The sequence below is a fragment of the Sorex fumeus genome, unplaced genomic scaffold (genome assembly GCF_029834395.1).
Source record: "Sorex fumeus unplaced genomic scaffold, SorFum_2.1 ptg000122l, whole genome shotgun sequence".
Taxonomy (NCBI): domain Eukaryota; kingdom Metazoa; phylum Chordata; class Mammalia; order Eulipotyphla; family Soricidae; genus Sorex; species Sorex fumeus.
In genome coordinates this window covers 12968588-12984062 of record NW_026606179.1, presented here as the reverse complement: position 1 = coordinate 12984062, position 15475 = coordinate 12968588, and the positions used below count along the sequence as shown (strand labels likewise).

At 61.4% G+C, this 15475-nt stretch overlaps 2 protein-coding genes across 4 annotated transcripts; both read left to right on the top strand.

The window, feature by feature from the left end:
• The first annotated feature begins 3051 nt into the window (after positions 1–3051).
• On the top strand, positions 3052–13728 carry CCDC9 (coiled-coil domain containing 9). 3 transcript variants are annotated; one of them, XM_056136666.1, is made up of 15 exons: positions 3052–3167; positions 4427–4501; positions 4661–4765; positions 6568–6669; positions 6748–6996; positions 8882–8965; positions 9082–9255; positions 9415–9596; positions 10811–10857; positions 10937–11069; positions 11354–11444; positions 11525–11960; positions 12290–12382; positions 13065–13114; positions 13532–13728. In XM_056136666.1, exons 2-15 carry the CDS (start codon positions 4499–4501, stop codon positions 13547–13549), a joined length of 1767 nt encoding a protein of 588 aa, XP_055992641.1. In that variant the 5' UTR covers positions 3052–3167; positions 4427–4498; the 3' UTR covers positions 13550–13728. The 3 variants fall into 3 exon arrangements, with proteins under 3 accessions (XP_055992641.1, XP_055992640.1, XP_055992642.1); XM_056136665.1 differs by lacking the exon at positions 13532–13728 and having other exon boundaries at positions 13065–13523; XM_056136667.1 differs by lacking the exons at positions 12290–12382; positions 13065–13114; positions 13532–13728 and having other exon boundaries at positions 11525–12099.
• Positions 13729–14343: 615 nt separating this feature from the next.
• INAFM1 (InaF motif containing 1) lies at positions 14344–15193 on the top strand. Its single transcript, XM_056136668.1, has one exon. It carries the CDS (start codon positions 14486–14488, stop codon positions 14876–14878), a length of 393 nt encoding a protein of 130 aa, XP_055992643.1. The 5' UTR covers positions 14344–14485; the 3' UTR covers positions 14879–15193.
• Positions 15194–15475: the final 282 nt, after the last annotated feature.

Sequence of the window (15475 nt, the reverse complement as noted above, 5' to 3'; positions counted from 1 at the left end):
TATTTTTTAACTGTCTTGGCTTTTGGGTCACATCCCACCCAATGGTGCTGGGGGGTCATTCCCTGTGATGTTTGAGGATCGTGCAAAGCTAGAGGTCAGACATTGATCCCCAAAACTTACGACTTCTGTTTCAATGCTTTTAGCTAGCCCTGAACACACCTTCCTTCCTTCCTTCCTTCCTTCCTTCCTTCCTTTCTTTCTTTCTTTCTTTCTCTTTTCCTTCCTTCATTTATCTCTTTCTTTCTTTTTTTCTGTCTGTCGCCTTTCTTTCTTTCTTTTCTTCTCTCTCTTTCTGTTTTTTCTTCCCTTTTTTCCTTCTTTTTTTTCGTTTGCTTTGGGGCTACACATGATGATGCTCAGGGGTTACTCCTGGCTCTGTTCTTAGAGATCACTCTTGGAGGTGCTTGGGGAACCGCATGGAATACCAGGGATTGAATTGGGGTTGGTTGTGTGCAAGGCAAGTGCCCTCTGCACTGTACTCTTTCTGGCCCCCTTTATTTTCTTCTTGGGTTTTTAGGTCTCACATGGCTGTTATTAGGCCTTACAGCTTACTCTTGGCTCTGTGCTCAGGATGGATCTCTGACAGTGCTCAATGGATCACATGTGATGTCAGGGATGGAACCAGGGTGGGCATGTGTAAAGCTTCAGACTTGGTATTTTTCTTTTTGGGGGGTGGGGGGTGCACACCCAGCGATGCTCAGGGGTTACTCCTGGCTCTGTGTTCAGGAATTACTTCTGGGGATGCTCTGGGGATGCCTGGGATGGAACTCGGAGGCTGTGTGCAAGGCAAGCTCCTACCTGCTGTCCTATCGCTCCACTTCCATGACTTGATCATTTTCAAACAGGTGGTTTCGGGCCAGAGTGATAGTGTAGCAGGCCTTTCATGTGGCGAACTCGGGTTCCATCCCTGGCATCCCATATGTTCTGAGCACTGCCAGGAATAATTTCTGAGCACACAGCCAGGAGTAAGCTGGGTGTGGCCAAATAAGAAAACAAAACAACAAAAAAAAACCTAAACAGGTTTCAAGGACGGCTCCTATTTCGTCTGGATTAGGAGCTCAAGCAAGCAGGTGTTTGAGAAATTAGGAAGTTTAAGATGCTCAAAATCTCGGGGCTATGGTGCCACCAATAGGTCAACCTGTACCTTCAGGGAGAGTACATCAGCAGCAGTGATGGTGCCTTCAGGCTTCCTGATACCCCCAAATTGCCTCAGTACCTTTGGTTGCACCCCAACAACTTGGGACCAAATTTACTAAGAAATTAAATCTCCAAAAGTTAGGTATGTGGGAGCCATGTCCACAATCCATCTCCGGCTCAGCAAAACACAAGCTCATTTATTGACCTTATTTCAGAGACCCATAGATAAATCTTGAAAGAGATCACAAGCCACAGTTAATCTTGGACCTGCGGATGGCTGTACAGATGGGGGTAAAGCGGAGGGGGGCAGATTGGCCTGTGCCTGCCTAAGCAGAGCCCCCAGCAGCCACTTGCTTCCACAATCCGAAATCATTGCCATACCCTCGGCCTGACTCCACGATCTCAGGACAGACCTCACCAAGATATAATCTGCTGAAAAATCGGGTATGTGGGTTTTGTGACTGAAATCTCCAGGCTTTCACGGAGTTGGGGTGGAGTACCTCCCCCCACTTCCCAATACACATGGAAACACTGGCAGTCACCCCCAGAACCAATTCTAGCACAACCCTGTAAACTCTATTACTGGCCTTGCTTCAGAGACCCATAAATAAATCTTGAAAGAGATCAAAAGCCAGAGAGACACAGCAGCCAGTCCTGGAAGACACCACAGAGTTGGAGATCTCTCTGGGCCCCATACTGAGCCAATTTCACCGGGGCACCCCAGATGGAGCAGGTGCAGTTCCCCCGCCCACTCCAGATGGAGTCGTAGTGACCAAGAGCTTCCACAAGCAAGGCCCAGGTATGCGTGTTCCAGGACTAAATCTCCAGGCCGCATGGTGCCATAGGTGCTGGGCTGTCCCTCCCCAGCTCCCCACCTGCTCATCAGCCTGGCTGTCAAACCCACAATGTGCCTCCAGGCACCATCTACGCGCACCAAGAGCCCTGGTCCACAGGCCCAATTAAATCCCAAAATGGATTAGTGCCCCACAGAATGTCTTTGGAACCCAATCATTTATAATCTAGGATTCCAGAAGCACACGGCCACAGCACCCATGATATTTAAAATGAGCAACGGACAATAAATGATCTAGCATCTGCCCCTGGAAGGCAGGCTTGGATGGTGATGGGAAATTTCGGGAAAAACATAATGCCCAAAAGTAGAGAGTACTGGGGAATTTGCCTGCCATGGAGGTTGGGTGAGGACTAGGATGGGGAGGAGGGATGTACTGGGACATTGGTGGTGGGGAGTACGCACTGGTGGAGAAATGGGTGTTCCATCATTGTAAGGGTGAATCTCGAAGGAACGTGAAAGCTTTATAACTGTATCTCACCGTCATTCAATTAAAAAAAAAAGTTCAAAATTCCTGAAAGGCTGTTAAGGCTCTATAGTGCCCTGGCAAAGGAGAAGCAGGCATTTCGATTATCTTTGTTTTAGGGGGTGGGAGTGGGGAACAGGATGAGGTTCTTCTGCCTGGACAGACAGTCCCTTGTATGCGAGCTTCACCTCCTACCCTTCAATACGAGACATTTGGTCCATCACAGTCACTGGTGTCTTCCTGCATGAGGTCAAGGGTGGGTGACTGTGGCTCCTCACGTCTCCTCCCCATACCTCAAGCATCGAGCCTGGTAACTCAATGTCGATTTAGAAAGGAAGGAACGAGCCTGCAAATTGGAAAATGTAAACGTCTACACTTCTGAGATATGTGCATGTAATTTAGCGGGGAGGAGGAGGGGAAGAGAGACAGAGAGAGATGTCTCCTTTCCCTGGAAGGCGGTATAATCCAGGGAGAAGGAAGCTGACCAAGCTTCTGGGACACTTCGGTGGGCCCGCCGCACCCACGTTTGCCCCTCACCCGTGGGGGCTCGGCCCCTTTAAGGCTCCCGGAAGCGGCCCGGCAAAACCGGAAGTGACCCTCTCTATTTCCCTTCTTCACGTGGTGCGGGCGGGAAGTGACGCACGGCGCCCGGGAGCTGCGGACTCGGAGCCCGACGGAGCGGGAGTCGCGGACACCGCGGGGTCTCGGCGACAGGTGACCGGGGAAGGGGGCCGGGAGCGCGCCCGGAGAGGGCGGGGCCTGGAGCCCCACGTGCGGAGCGAGGGCGCGGGCGCGGGCAGGGGCGTGCGGGCCGCGGGGGCGGGGTCAGCGCTCGGCAGGGGGCGGGGACAGGACGCCCACATGGGCTAGTGTGGGGGCGCCGGCGGGGCGGGACGTGCTCGGGTGGGCAGGGCCTGGGCGGGCGGGGCCGGGACGGTGTGGGCGTGGCCTAAAAGTTGGGCTGTGGCTGGAGGCGGAGCCATGTCGTGGTGGGGCGAGCTCAGGGCCCGGCCCGGACACTTGCTGAAAGGCTTGGGGGCGGGGCCGTAAAGTTTTGCCGCCGCTGCAAGTGGGCGTATCTAGCGTCTGACTTGTGGTGGGGCGGGGCTAAGGAGCTGGCCAATCGAAGGGCGGGGCCTGAAGCTGAGGCGGGGTGGGGGCGGGGTCTGCGCAGGAGGCGGCACTTGGCCGTGGGGCGGGGCCAAAGCTTGGCTGGGTCATCCGGGGCGGGGCCCGATTGACAGGGCGAGGGGCGGGCGGGTTCACCGGGCGGCGGACCCGACTAGTGACGCGCGTGTGGGCGGGGCCGGGGTCTGGCGGGAAAGGCGGGGCCGCCAAGTTTGTCCCTGTGGCCTGGGCGGGCATTCTCTCCCTGTTCTGGGAAGTGGCGGGTTGGGAGGCTTGTCCACGCCCGGGCTGGTGTGGTGAGTCTCCAGGACCTGGAGGCGTTCCCTGCCGCCCTCGGGCCAACTTTGGGTATCCTTGCTGGGGGGGGGGGCGGGGATGCGTAGGCGGGGGTCCTTTTTTTCTGCAGCGGGAGGTGGCCCAGGGGCTGCTCTGAGGATCTGCGGGCTTAGCATGTTTTCTGAGGGTGGTGGGGCAGTCAGTACAGTCTTAGGGGATGTTTCTGAAACTTTCCTGGGAAGAGGCCTCAGAGTTGGCATTGAAAGTGGACCCAGACTTTCCTGTGCCATGAGTGGCAGGGAGGAGACGTCGCTGACGCTCTCCCGACATGGCACGGGTGAAGGCCCAGCTGGGGCTGTGGAGGCTGGACCGGTCCCTTCCGTGTGGCAGTGGGCAGGGCACGGGAGGAGACCCAGGAAGAGGGCCCAAACACTCCGAGAAGACCGGGGAGCAGAATTTTCTTGGGTGAAGGGGTTACTGTGTGTGCGTGGGGCGCCTCCCGCGTGGGAGAGGGGGAAGCCGGTTGGGAAACCCTTTGGCCTTCATCCTTCCCTTTCCTCCGTATTTAGGAAACTCCCAGTGCTTCGATCTGATTCTGCAGGCGAGCAGTGCTGGGGCCCCGGCCCCATCCTGCCAGCAGCATGGTAAGATGCAAAATGAGGACTTAGGAATCAGGTGTGGGGGCATCTCGAGCTAGGGGCAGGTTGCGGGAGATGCGGAGACCCTGGGTGGAGTTACACTGGGGGTGGGTGGGGAGATGTTCTCCTTACTGTGCCCCACTCCACCCCTTCTCCTCCCCCCAGGCAGCCACGCTGGATCTGAAGTCCAAGGAGGAGAAGGATGCTGAGTTGGACAAGAGGATTGAGGCTCTGCGGAGGAAGAATGAGGCCCTCATCCGGCGCTACCAGGTGCCCTAGCCCCGCCCTGGGAGACCCCACCCCCTCTCCTCCCTGTGAGTTTCTCCCTCCCCCCTCCCACAAACCTTCCCATGTCTCCCATCACACTCAGGTGCAAAGCCGAGGGCTGCTGCCTGGCTGACTCCTCCATGCTGTCATTCCATCCCACTCACAAATCCCGGGGTGTTCACTGGCCCAGGCCCTTCCAGACCTCAGCGAGCCCAGCTCAGGGGAAGGATGCAGGGCTCTGTGGGTACCCAGAGAGAGCTTCTCACCCGGTTTGTGTGCTCGGCCAGGACTCTGCCTGCGGCCCTAGGGAGTGTGGATATTGGCTACTCAAGACCTGTGTCGGATGAGAGGGACAGTTCGTGCAGAAACCCAGAGTAGGGGCCAGTGGGTTGACACTGGCTGCCAGCCTCCACTGCCTTTCGTGGTGCTTGAGCAAGGCTTTGTTTGAGCTCAGGTGGAACCAGGCTTAAGTAACCTTTTTTTTTTTTTTGTCTTTTTTGGCTTTTTGGGTCACACCTAGTGATACTCAGAGGTTACTCAGGAATTGGGCTGGAGCGATAGCACAGCGGGTAGGGCGTTTGCCTTGCACGCAGCCAACATGGCCGACCCGAGTTCGATTCCTCCACCCCTCTCGGAGAGCCCGGCAAGCTGCCGAGAGTATCTCGCCCGCGCGGCAGAGCCTGGCAAGCTCCCCGTGAAGTATTCGATATGCCAGACACAGTAACAACAAAGTCTCCAATGGAGATGTTACTGGGCCCGTTCGAGCAAATCGATGATCAACGGGAGGGCCTTTACTTTACTTTACTTACTCAGGAATTACTCCTGGCGGTACTTGGGGACCATATGGGATGTGAGGGATCGAACCTGGGTTGACCGTGTGCTAGGCAAATGCCCTCCCTGCTATACTATAGCTCTGGCACTGGGCGTTTCCTCTTTTGAGGAATCATCATACTTGGTGATGCTCGGGGGCTGCTCCTGACTTGGTGCTCAGGGGTGGCCCCTGATAGTGCGTGTGGGACCGTGTGGTGCCAGGGACTTGACTCAGGCCTTTCGTGTGTGCCATTTGAACTCACTCCCCAGCCCCAGAATTGCTTTCCGGGAAGGCCCCTCCAGCTGCTGTGTGCTGGCGCCAGGAGGGGTGATCCTGGAGATTGGACCTGGGGGGGCCAGCAGGATTAGAGCTGGGCTGGGGGGAGGACGGGGGGAGGGCAAGGAAGGAGGGTCCAGGACGAGGCCCCCGCTCCTATCAAAGGTGATAAGTTAGTGGTGGTGTGGCTCAGAGATGGGATCCGGGCAGGTGAGTGGATGCCCTGGGTTCATTCTTCATGCATTCATTCATCCTGAACAAATGAGCGTGTGCCGTAGCTCCTGTTCCTGGCAGCTCTCGGCCCAGGGTGGGTACCAGCCAGGGCGGGGCAGGTAGACCCAGACAGACAGCACAGGCGGTAAAGCCAGATGGTCTCCAGGGAAGTGGATGAGAGTGGGGTTGGGGGGTTCAGGGGGGACTAGTGAGGAGATGCACACAGGGGCTAGAAGGGACCGCAGGTGCAAGGGCCCTGCGGCAGGCCCTAGTCCGGAATGTTGTAGGGGGAGTTGGCAGGAAGCAGGGCAGGGTGCTCCTGAGTCCGGATCCTGAAAGCCTTGGCCTCCCGCCAGAGCAGGTGCCCTTCGGGTGTGTTTTGAGCAGCGTGAAGTGATGGGTTGGCTTGTCTTGAGCTCAGGAGAAGGGCGGGGGTGTAATCAGATGGGGGAGCAGCTGCTGAGCTGTGGCTGGGTGCTCTGACCCTCCCTCTCCCTCTCCCCAGGAAATTGAGGAGGACCGAAAGAAGGCTGAGCTCGAGGGGGTGGCTGTGACAGCGCCCCGCAAGGGCCGGTCCCTGGAGAAGGAGAATGTCGAGGTGGAGCTGGTGAGCTGCCGGGACCCAGCACCTTCCTGCTTGCTCCAGGCCGTCCCCACTTCGTGACCGCTCTTCCTTTCCTTCCAGGAGAAGAACCTGGGCCCCACCCGGAGGACTCCTGGCACCTCTCGGGCCCCGGGGACCCCCAAGGGAGGCCGGCCCCCGCCTCAGCAGCAGGGCGGCCGAGCAGGCGCGGGCCGTGCCCCCCGTGGCTGGGAGGACAGTTCCAGGGAACATGCTCGGGGGACTGGAGGTCGTGGCCGGAGGGGTCGAGGCCGGGGCGCCCCACATCTCTCGGGAACCGGAGACACTTCTAGCTTCGACCGCAAATCCAAGGTAGGGATGGAAGGTGAACCAATGTCGGTCACCTCCGGCCAGTGGCCTTGCTCCCCTGTCTGGTGCTCTCCCGTCTGTCTCGAGTTTGGGCTACACCTGGGGTTCTCAGGATCACCCCTGGAGGAGCTTGGGCCAGCCTGCTGTGCCGGAGAGGCGCTCGCTCTGCTGTGCCCCCTTGGAGCCAACTACCCTCCCCCAACTCCCCGCTTTTTGTGGTCTTTCTGAAATGTAATGCCCCACTGCTGTCTGTCTTGGGCTCTTTTCTCCCCGGGTGCTGTCTGTCTCTCTGTCTACCTTGCTCTGGAGGACAGAGTTGGTCGCAACTCAGTGATTCGGTGATTCGTGTTTGTGTACCCTCTGGTGTTTTCGGTGTTGAAAAAAAATCTGGGCCACACCTAGTGGGGCTCACGACTTACCCCTGGCGCCTGGCGAGCTTGGGGGACCATTTAGCATGGTGGGAATTGAACCTGGGTTGGCTGCACGCAAGGCAAGTGCCCTCCCGGTGTACATGGCTCCAGGCTCCAGCCCCACTTTCTCAGCCTCTGGCTCCACCCCTGGCATTGGTGGGGAGGGTTGGGCAGTGGCACCCACCCATGTGTGCACCCACCGACTGTGCACCCTCACCTCACACAGGGGGAGGGTGCCATTGCCCGACTCCTGCGGGGGGCTGAGCATGTGTTGGCCACGCTGGTGTTGGAATTCCCTGTCCTTGGGAGCTGGCGTCTCTGGGAATGTTGGGGTTCATGCTCTTCAAGGGACCATGTGAGTCGGGCTTCTGGAGGGCATCGAGAGCCGTGGGAGCCCTCGAGAGGGGCCCAGGCTGGCTGCTCTCAGCCACACTTTACCCATGCCACCAAGTGCCACTTTCTGTCTTGGGATTGAAGATACGCCCTCAGCAGCTTGGTTACATGCAGGTGTGAAATCCAGTAACCACAGAGGCCAGTGTGTTGACACAGTAGGGTTGGTGCTGGCCTTGTACACAGCCAACACAGCCAACCTGGGTTCAACCTCTGGCACCTCATGTGGTCCGTCTGAGCTCAGGGACCTTCCCACTGCCATGCCAGTGTTGAGCTCCCAGACTCACTCTCTGGTCTGATGCTTTTTGCCAGAAAGATTCACAGCTAAGACTCACCCCAGCGGGTACAGCAGTAGTACAGCAGATAGGGCGCTTGCCTTGTGTGCAGCCTACCTTGGTTCTATCCCTGACACTCTCTCTGTATGGCCCCTATATACTGCCAGAAGTGATTCCTGAGCACAGAGCCAGTAACCCCTGAACAAGCATCACCACACATGGCCCAAACACTAAAAAAATAAAGATAAAAAGACTCATTCTAGGGGACTGGAGCGATAGCACAGCGGGTAGGGCGTTTGCCTTGCATGTGGCTGACCCGGGTTGATTCCCAGCATCCCATATGGTCCCCTGAACATCGCCAGGAGTAATTCCTGAGTGCATGAGTCAGAAGTAATCCCTGTGCATCTCCGGGTGTGACCCGAAAAGCAAAAAACAAAACAAAACAAAAAACAAAACTCCAGAGAGAGAAGGAATCACTGCTGGCTGGATGAGCTGAGGAGTGGGAAGGGAGGTGGGGAGATAGGTGCCCCTAGGGTCTGGCACAGGGCCCAGGGGGTCTCAGTGTTAAGGTGGGCAGGACCCTGGGGCTCCCAATGTCCAGGTATCTAGGACCCCAGGGGTCTCAGTGTCCAGGTGGGCAGGACCCTGGGGCTGCCAGTGTCTAGGACTGCAGTGGGGGCACGAGGTGTCTCTGGGTGGCAGAGCCCAGGGGTCCCTCTGTCCAGGTGGGCAGGGCCTGGGGCCCGGGTGGCCTAGGCCCCTCTGCTGCGGGCACACCCAGACAGGGTACGAAGCGGGTCCCTCTCTCACCAGGAGTGGGAGGAGCGGCGCCGGCAGAACATTGAGAAGATGAACGAGGAGATGGAGAAGATCGCCGAGTATGAGCGCAACCAGCGGGTCAGTGCCTAGTGCCCAGACAGCGGAGGAGAGGGGCGGGGGGGGGGGGGGGGGGGGGGGGGGGGGGGCTGCCCATGCGCCCCCGTGGTCCCCAACGCCCTGCCCTATGCCGGCAGGAAGGAGTGCTGGAGCCCAACCCCGTGCGGAACTTCCTGGACGACCCTCGGCGGCGCGGTGGGCCCCTGGAGGAGCCAGAGCGGGACCGGCGGGAGGGCAGCCGGCGGCATGGGCGCAACTGGGGCGGCCCCGACTTCGAGCGGGTGCGCTCGGGCCTGGAGCAGGAGCGGCAGGTGGGCGCCGGCAGCCCCCCGCAGTGGGGGAAGGAAGGGCCCCATGGAAGAGGCTGGGGTTGGGGGTGGGTGGGAGTGGGGTCACGTGGGGTGATCCGGGGGACGCGGGGCGTGGCTTCCCTCACGGGCTGCTCGTCCGCCTGTCCTGTGCTCGCGCAGGGCCGCCGTGCTGGCCAGAGCGGGTCCGGGGACATGACGCTGTCCATGACGGGCCGCGAGCGCTCTGAGTACTTGCGCTGGAAGCAGGAGCGTGAGAAAATCGACCAGGAGCGGCTGCAGCGGCACCGCAAGCCCACGGGCCAGTGGCGGCGGGAGTGGGACGCAGAGAAGACCGAGGGGATGTGAGTCCCCCGGGGACCCCGCCAGGCTGCGGCACCCCACAGGGTGGGGGGGGCACCGGAGAGCCTGCCTCTTCCTCCAGCCTTTCTGGGCCAGCCAGGGTGAGGGGGTGCCTCAATTCTGTCCTAAGGGCGTGGGCAGAAGGAATGGCTCCAGGTCCCCATTGAGGCAGCCAGGGGTTCACTGACAGTGCCTGGGGACACTGAGCCTCAGCCCCCTCCGGTGGGGGTGCAGTGGCCACAGGCCCAGGAGCTTGCATGTCAGTTCTCAGGAAGGGAAGGCTCGGGAAAGGCAGGTGCAGACCTCTGCCATCCTGGCCTGTCCCCCCACTGTCCTGGGTATCCTGGTTCTGTCCCAGTGAGGCTGAAAGTGAAGCTTTCATGCCATTGACTGCAGAACCAGCTTCTATACCAAAGATGGAAAGATGGAGAAGGTTCTAGAACCACCATTTTTGGCGGAGGGGAAAGTTTTGGATTCCCAGCGGGCTGTGTGCAGGGTTAGAAGGCCTCTGAGCTGAGATCTGAAGCCGGTGGGGTACACCCAGGGAGGATCTGGGGCTGTCCAAAGAGCTGCCAGTGCAGGAGGCCTGAGACAGTGCCGGGAGGCTGAGTTAAAGTGCTCATCCTGGATCCATCCCCAATACCCCAACACTTAGTGCCACTGTGAGTGACCCCTGCCCCCATCAAACCCCACCAGAGAAAGCACTGAGGCCAGAGCTGCAGGGGGCAAGGCCCTGCCCCGGGCCGGGGGCACAGCGGACACAGGGCACAGTGACTGGGGTGCTCCGAGCTCAGAGCGCCCCAGCAGGAAGCTGGGGATCTGTGTTCTTTGCGGGGGTTAAACGTTTTCCTGCTTGTTGCTGTGATGTGAAATATGCCTCTTGTCTGGGACCCTGTTTCCCTTTTATTTGGTGGGAGGCAAACTCAGGGGCCACTTGGGATGAGTTGTTCCCGGCAGTGCTCAGGGCCCTGTTGCTCTGGGCAGGGGCCCGGCCTCCTGTGGGCAAAGCTGCCTTTGAGCTCTCCTCCTGCCCCTGTGGCCTCTGGTGAGGTTTTGAGGGTCTGCACTGTGGGTGTTGGGGTGAGGCGGGGTGCCAGGGATGAGGGAGGGGCCCTGCCCTGAGCTGTCTTGTCTGGCCCAGTGCTGGCTTGCGGCCACCTTGTTGTCTTTTTCCCCGGGGGCTCACAGGTGCCCACTCTGCTGTCTCTGTCCTCAGGTTCAAGGACGGCCCTGTTGCGACCCTCGAACCTTCCCACCGGTTTGGTGAGTGGGTGACTCAGGGTGGGGAATGTCAGCCAGGCCTCCACCCCCGCGCCCCAACTCTCGGTGGCTTCTGTTGCAGATGACCACGCCTGGACTCGGCCTCCCAAGCCTCCCACTTTCGGGGAGTTCCTGTCCCAGCACAAAGCTGAGGTCAGCCGCAGGAGGAGGAGGGCCGGTCGGCCCCCCGCCAAGGCGGCCCCCCGTGCCTACAGGTGGGGGCGCCCCTTCTCCTGGCATGCTCACCCCTCCCCCGCAGGCACTGCCGCTTTCTCCTGCCTGTGTCTGTGTGTCGGTGGGTCCAGGATGCTTCTCTTTAGGTCAAGCGCTCAGTCCCTCAGGCGACCCCTTCCACCCCACCCCAGCACCCCCATCCCTGGGCCCGCCCCCCCAGGAACTCCAAGCTCTTGCCTCCCCCCAAATTGAATTATGGAACCTTTCAGGCTGAGGCTGGGGATGGTGGGTGCCTGGTCTCAACCCCAACTTTGGTCCCCTGCAGTGACCATGATGACCGGTGGGAGATGAGGGAGACTGCGTCCCCAACCCCCAAGACCCTGCAGCCTGCGCCCCCCACAGAGACAACTGCGCAGGTAGGACAGGCTGTCCGCTTCCGGGTGGGGTGGGGTACCCAGGCCATGCTCCCTGCTGACCTGCCTTGTGTTCCCCACAGCCCTCTGAGACCCCCAGCCCTGCCCATCGGCCTCCTGAGGATGATGGGGAGGAGGAGGTGGGCGAGGAGGGAGACGAGGATGAGGATTGGGAGGATGTGAGTGATGAGGAAGAGGATGCCGAGGAAGAGGAGGAGGAGGAGGAGGAAGAAGAAGAAGAAGAAGAGGAAGAAGCTGAGGAGGAGGAGGAGGGAGAGGCTGCCGGAGACCACCCCCCCCAAGAGGCTGAGCCCCCTGGGACCCCAGGCAGTGAGCAGGCTGACAGGGAGCCTGCCACACCTCCGGAGCCAGCACCCCTCCTGGCGTCACCCCAAACCCCAGCCTCACCCTCTAGACCCTTCTCACCCCCTGGGGGCCACCAGCCCGTGTCCGACTGGGGTGAAGAAATGGAGCTGAATTCTCCGCGGAGCACCCGCCCGCCGGGCGCCTCCTCCCAGGGTGAGGCCTGGCCGTTTGAGAGTGCATGAGGCTGGCTGCATGTGCGTGCTGACGGGGGCACAGTGGGAGCGTGGGGGCTGGGTCCTGCGGCCCTGTGTGGTCCCCCCTCCTGGGGCCGGGGTTGGGCGACATCCCTGCCCATTTCTTTGGGCTTATCCCCAGATCCTGCCCCACTCTGGGCAGACCCTTCCCCAATAAAGAATTCATAGTTTCCACCACAACCCCCATGTGTGTCCTTGACACTCCCCAGCCCTGCTCCTGGGGCCTTCTGTCTTGAGGAGGCTATTTTGGGGAGGTGGGGGTCTTGACTGGGCCTCCCCCTTCCCCAGGAGGAGACCAGCCAGCCCCTGCCTCCCTGGAGAGCAGGCAGAGCCACCCAGGAACCCCAAAAGCCGAAGAGGAGGGGTCTGAGGCTGCTCCAGGTGGGGTGTGCTGGGGTGGTGGAAGGGGAATGGGGGAGCAGGGGTAAGATCTGGGGGCCTTCTGCTCAGGTTGTGGGGGGGTGCTGGGATGGAGGGGGCTGGGGAGAGGGGAGTCTGCCGTGGGGGTGGAATGCATCCAGGAGGAACTGCCAGGGTCTGAGTTTAGTTTAGGGGGAAACGGGCAAGGGCAGTGGAAAGCATTTGGTGGTGGGTGAGTTCGGCGGGGCTGGATTCCAGGGGTCTCCTTAACTCCAGCCCCAGCCCAGGGCCAGAGTTAGTTTGGAGGCAGAAGTGGCAAATCAGGTGCTCAGGTCAGAACTGCTGGGCCGCCTTAGAATATTGGGCCCAGTGGGGAGCCAACAGCTCCTTGGCCTCCCTGAGAAGGCGGCTTGCAAACCAGGACTTTTGATCCCCTAAGATTTGGGGGCAGAGCCAAGAAGGAGGGGGCACAGGTGGACCTTGAGCTAGTGGGATGGGTACTGGGCCCCCTGACCTGGAGCCCATTCACAGAAGTTAAGTTTTCCCCTTTGCAGCAAAGCTGTACTTGGTGGTGGTGGTGGTGGGGAGTCTTTGCTCCATGGTGGGCTCCAGGTGAGGGGAGTTGGGCCTGCAGCCAGCCTCAGAGGAGGGACAGGATTCTGGGGGTCAGGGTACAGATGCTTACGGCCCCTTCTCTCCTCAGAGGCAGGCCCTGAGGGCCGGGAGACCGCAGAGATCACCGACTTCCAGAGGGTGCGTTTCTGCAAGGTGGTGGCGGCCGCCCCGCCCCCGGGGGCCGCCCGCTGACCGCCCCGCCGCAGGGGGCCTCTGCGCTGCACTAACCGCCCGCTTCCGCCACCCCGCGGCCAGGAGGGGGTTGAACGAGAGGGCTAGAGCCGGGGAGCGGGGCTGGCCCTGGGCTGTCACCCGGGCTGCCTGCCGGGAGCGCCGTGGCGGCCGGACGCTGAGAAGGCGCGGGCCCGGGAGAGTGGGTGCCGGTGTCCGGCCGCGCCGGACACTCGTGGCCAGACTCGGCGTCTCGATTAAACGCTGTGCTTCCGCTGACCTCCGCTGCATTGCTTGGCGGGCTTGGCGGGCTCGGCCGGCGGGAGGAAGGGGGGGGGTCTTCCTCCGCACCTATAATTCTTCTTCCTCCCCGCCTTCCCGCAGGCCACCCCGAATTCTTGAAGACGCTGTCGGGAGGGGACTGAAGCTTCCCCGCCTGGACGGGAGGGGGTGGGAGTTAGTCTGGATCCCCGGCCGGGGCTCTGGGAGGGGCGTGAGGCTGGAGCTTCGCGGCCTGCCTGGACACCTGGGCCCGCGAGGGGCGTGGTTAGAGCGCCTGGGCGGAGCCAGCTTTAGGGAGGGGCAGAGTTCGGAGTGGGGTGAGGCCGCGAAAGCCGGTTTAGAGGGGGAGATCTTGGTCGTGGTGAGGGGGTACGCGTCCCCAGGGGGAGAGGGAGGCGGGTTAGAGAAACGTGAGGTCAGAGGTCGGGGAGAGTCCAGTTCGGAGGGGGGAGGCTTTCAGCCTTGGAGTGGCGATGCTCAGGGCCTACTCCTGGCAGTACTCGGGGAACCTGTGGGATGCTGGAGATTGAACACGGTTCAGCTGCCTTGCAAGGCAAGCGCCCTCCCAGCTGGACTATCGCTCCGGCCCCTGAAGTCTTAGCTTCACTAAGGGCTTATAAAGGGGAGGGTACTACCCTGTACCCTCCCCCGAGCCGTCCAGGAGTGAGTGATACCTGAGTGCAGAGCAGAGGTAAACCCTGAACACCGTCGGGTGTGGCCAACAAAAATTGGATGCTAGAAAAAGTGCTGGGGCCGGCTGGGCATCTGAGGCCGGTTCGGTGTGATGCGAGTCTAGCAGATGTCTGCGGGAGACCTGCCTGGGAGGGTTGTAACTCGCGGGGGGCGGGGCCAGGGCCAGGTATGGGCGGGACCAGGGCCTTAGGTTGGCTGGAGGCTGCGGAGGGGCGGGCTCAGGGCGCGGGGGAGGCCCGCCCACGCAGGGGCGTGTCCGTGTCGGAGGGGGCGGGCTTGGGTGCGGGGGCCCGGGGCGCGGGGGCCGCCTCCGAGGGGGCGGGGCCTGGCGGGCCGCAGCGCGGGGCCGAGTGGGCAGCGGGGATGCGGGGCACGAGCTGCGTGGGCGGCGGCGGGGAGAGCCCGGGAAGCGCCGGGCTGAGCGAGGGGCCGCGCGGCCGCTGGCTGCGACTGGCCCCGGTCTGCGCCTACTTTCTCTGCGTCTCTTTGGCCGCCGTGCTGCTCGCCGTCTACTACGGGCTCATCTGGGTGCCCACGAGGCCCCCCGCGGGCCCCGCCGGCCCGCCACCTAGCGCTCCCCCGCCTCCGTGCGCCGCCCGCCCGGGCGCGCCGCCCGCCCCGGCGCCTGCAGCCGCCGCCTCGGTCTCCTGCATCCTGGGAGCCCCCAGCGGGCCGCGACCCCAGCTCGAGCTGCCGCGCAGCCGCCGCCGCCGCCGCCTGATGCCCGGGGCGACGCCGGAGGCCGCGGCGGGCTGAGGACGCGGTCCCCCTCCATACACCCGGAGCTGGTCGCCGGCGCCCCCATCGCGCTGCGCCCGGACTCCCCTTCGTGACGTCGCTTAGCGTCCCTGGAGCCGGCACCATGAAGTACCGGAGGCGACGAGGGGCCGGCCCGGGGCCTCGCCTGTCGCAGCGTCTCCAATGCAGGCGGGTCCTCCACCGTCTGGCCGCCCCCGTCCTGGTCTGCCCCTCCTGAGCCTCCCGCTGGAGCATCTAGCTCGGAGCCCGCCGCCCTCCTTCCCGAATCTCCGTGTCTCTCCGTCCCCCTGCAGTAAACTCCAGCTCCAACAACCCTCGTGCTGTTGTTTGTTTTGTCTGTAGTGGGGAGTTGGGGGCTGGTGGTGTTGGCCCAGTTTTGGGCGGAAAGCCTTGACAGCGTCTGACCTGTGTTTCTCCTTCCCTGGTAGGCTGAGCGGGTTTTTGTCCCAAAGCGCACTCGTTTCTTTTTTCGTCGTAGACTGGGGCTTGGGATAGGGAGGAGAAGCGTGTGCGCACCCGGGCACTTGAAGGTCAGATGGCGCGAAGGACTTGATGGTAATCTGCATGTCCAGGGTGAATTGCCTTCCTATCCCT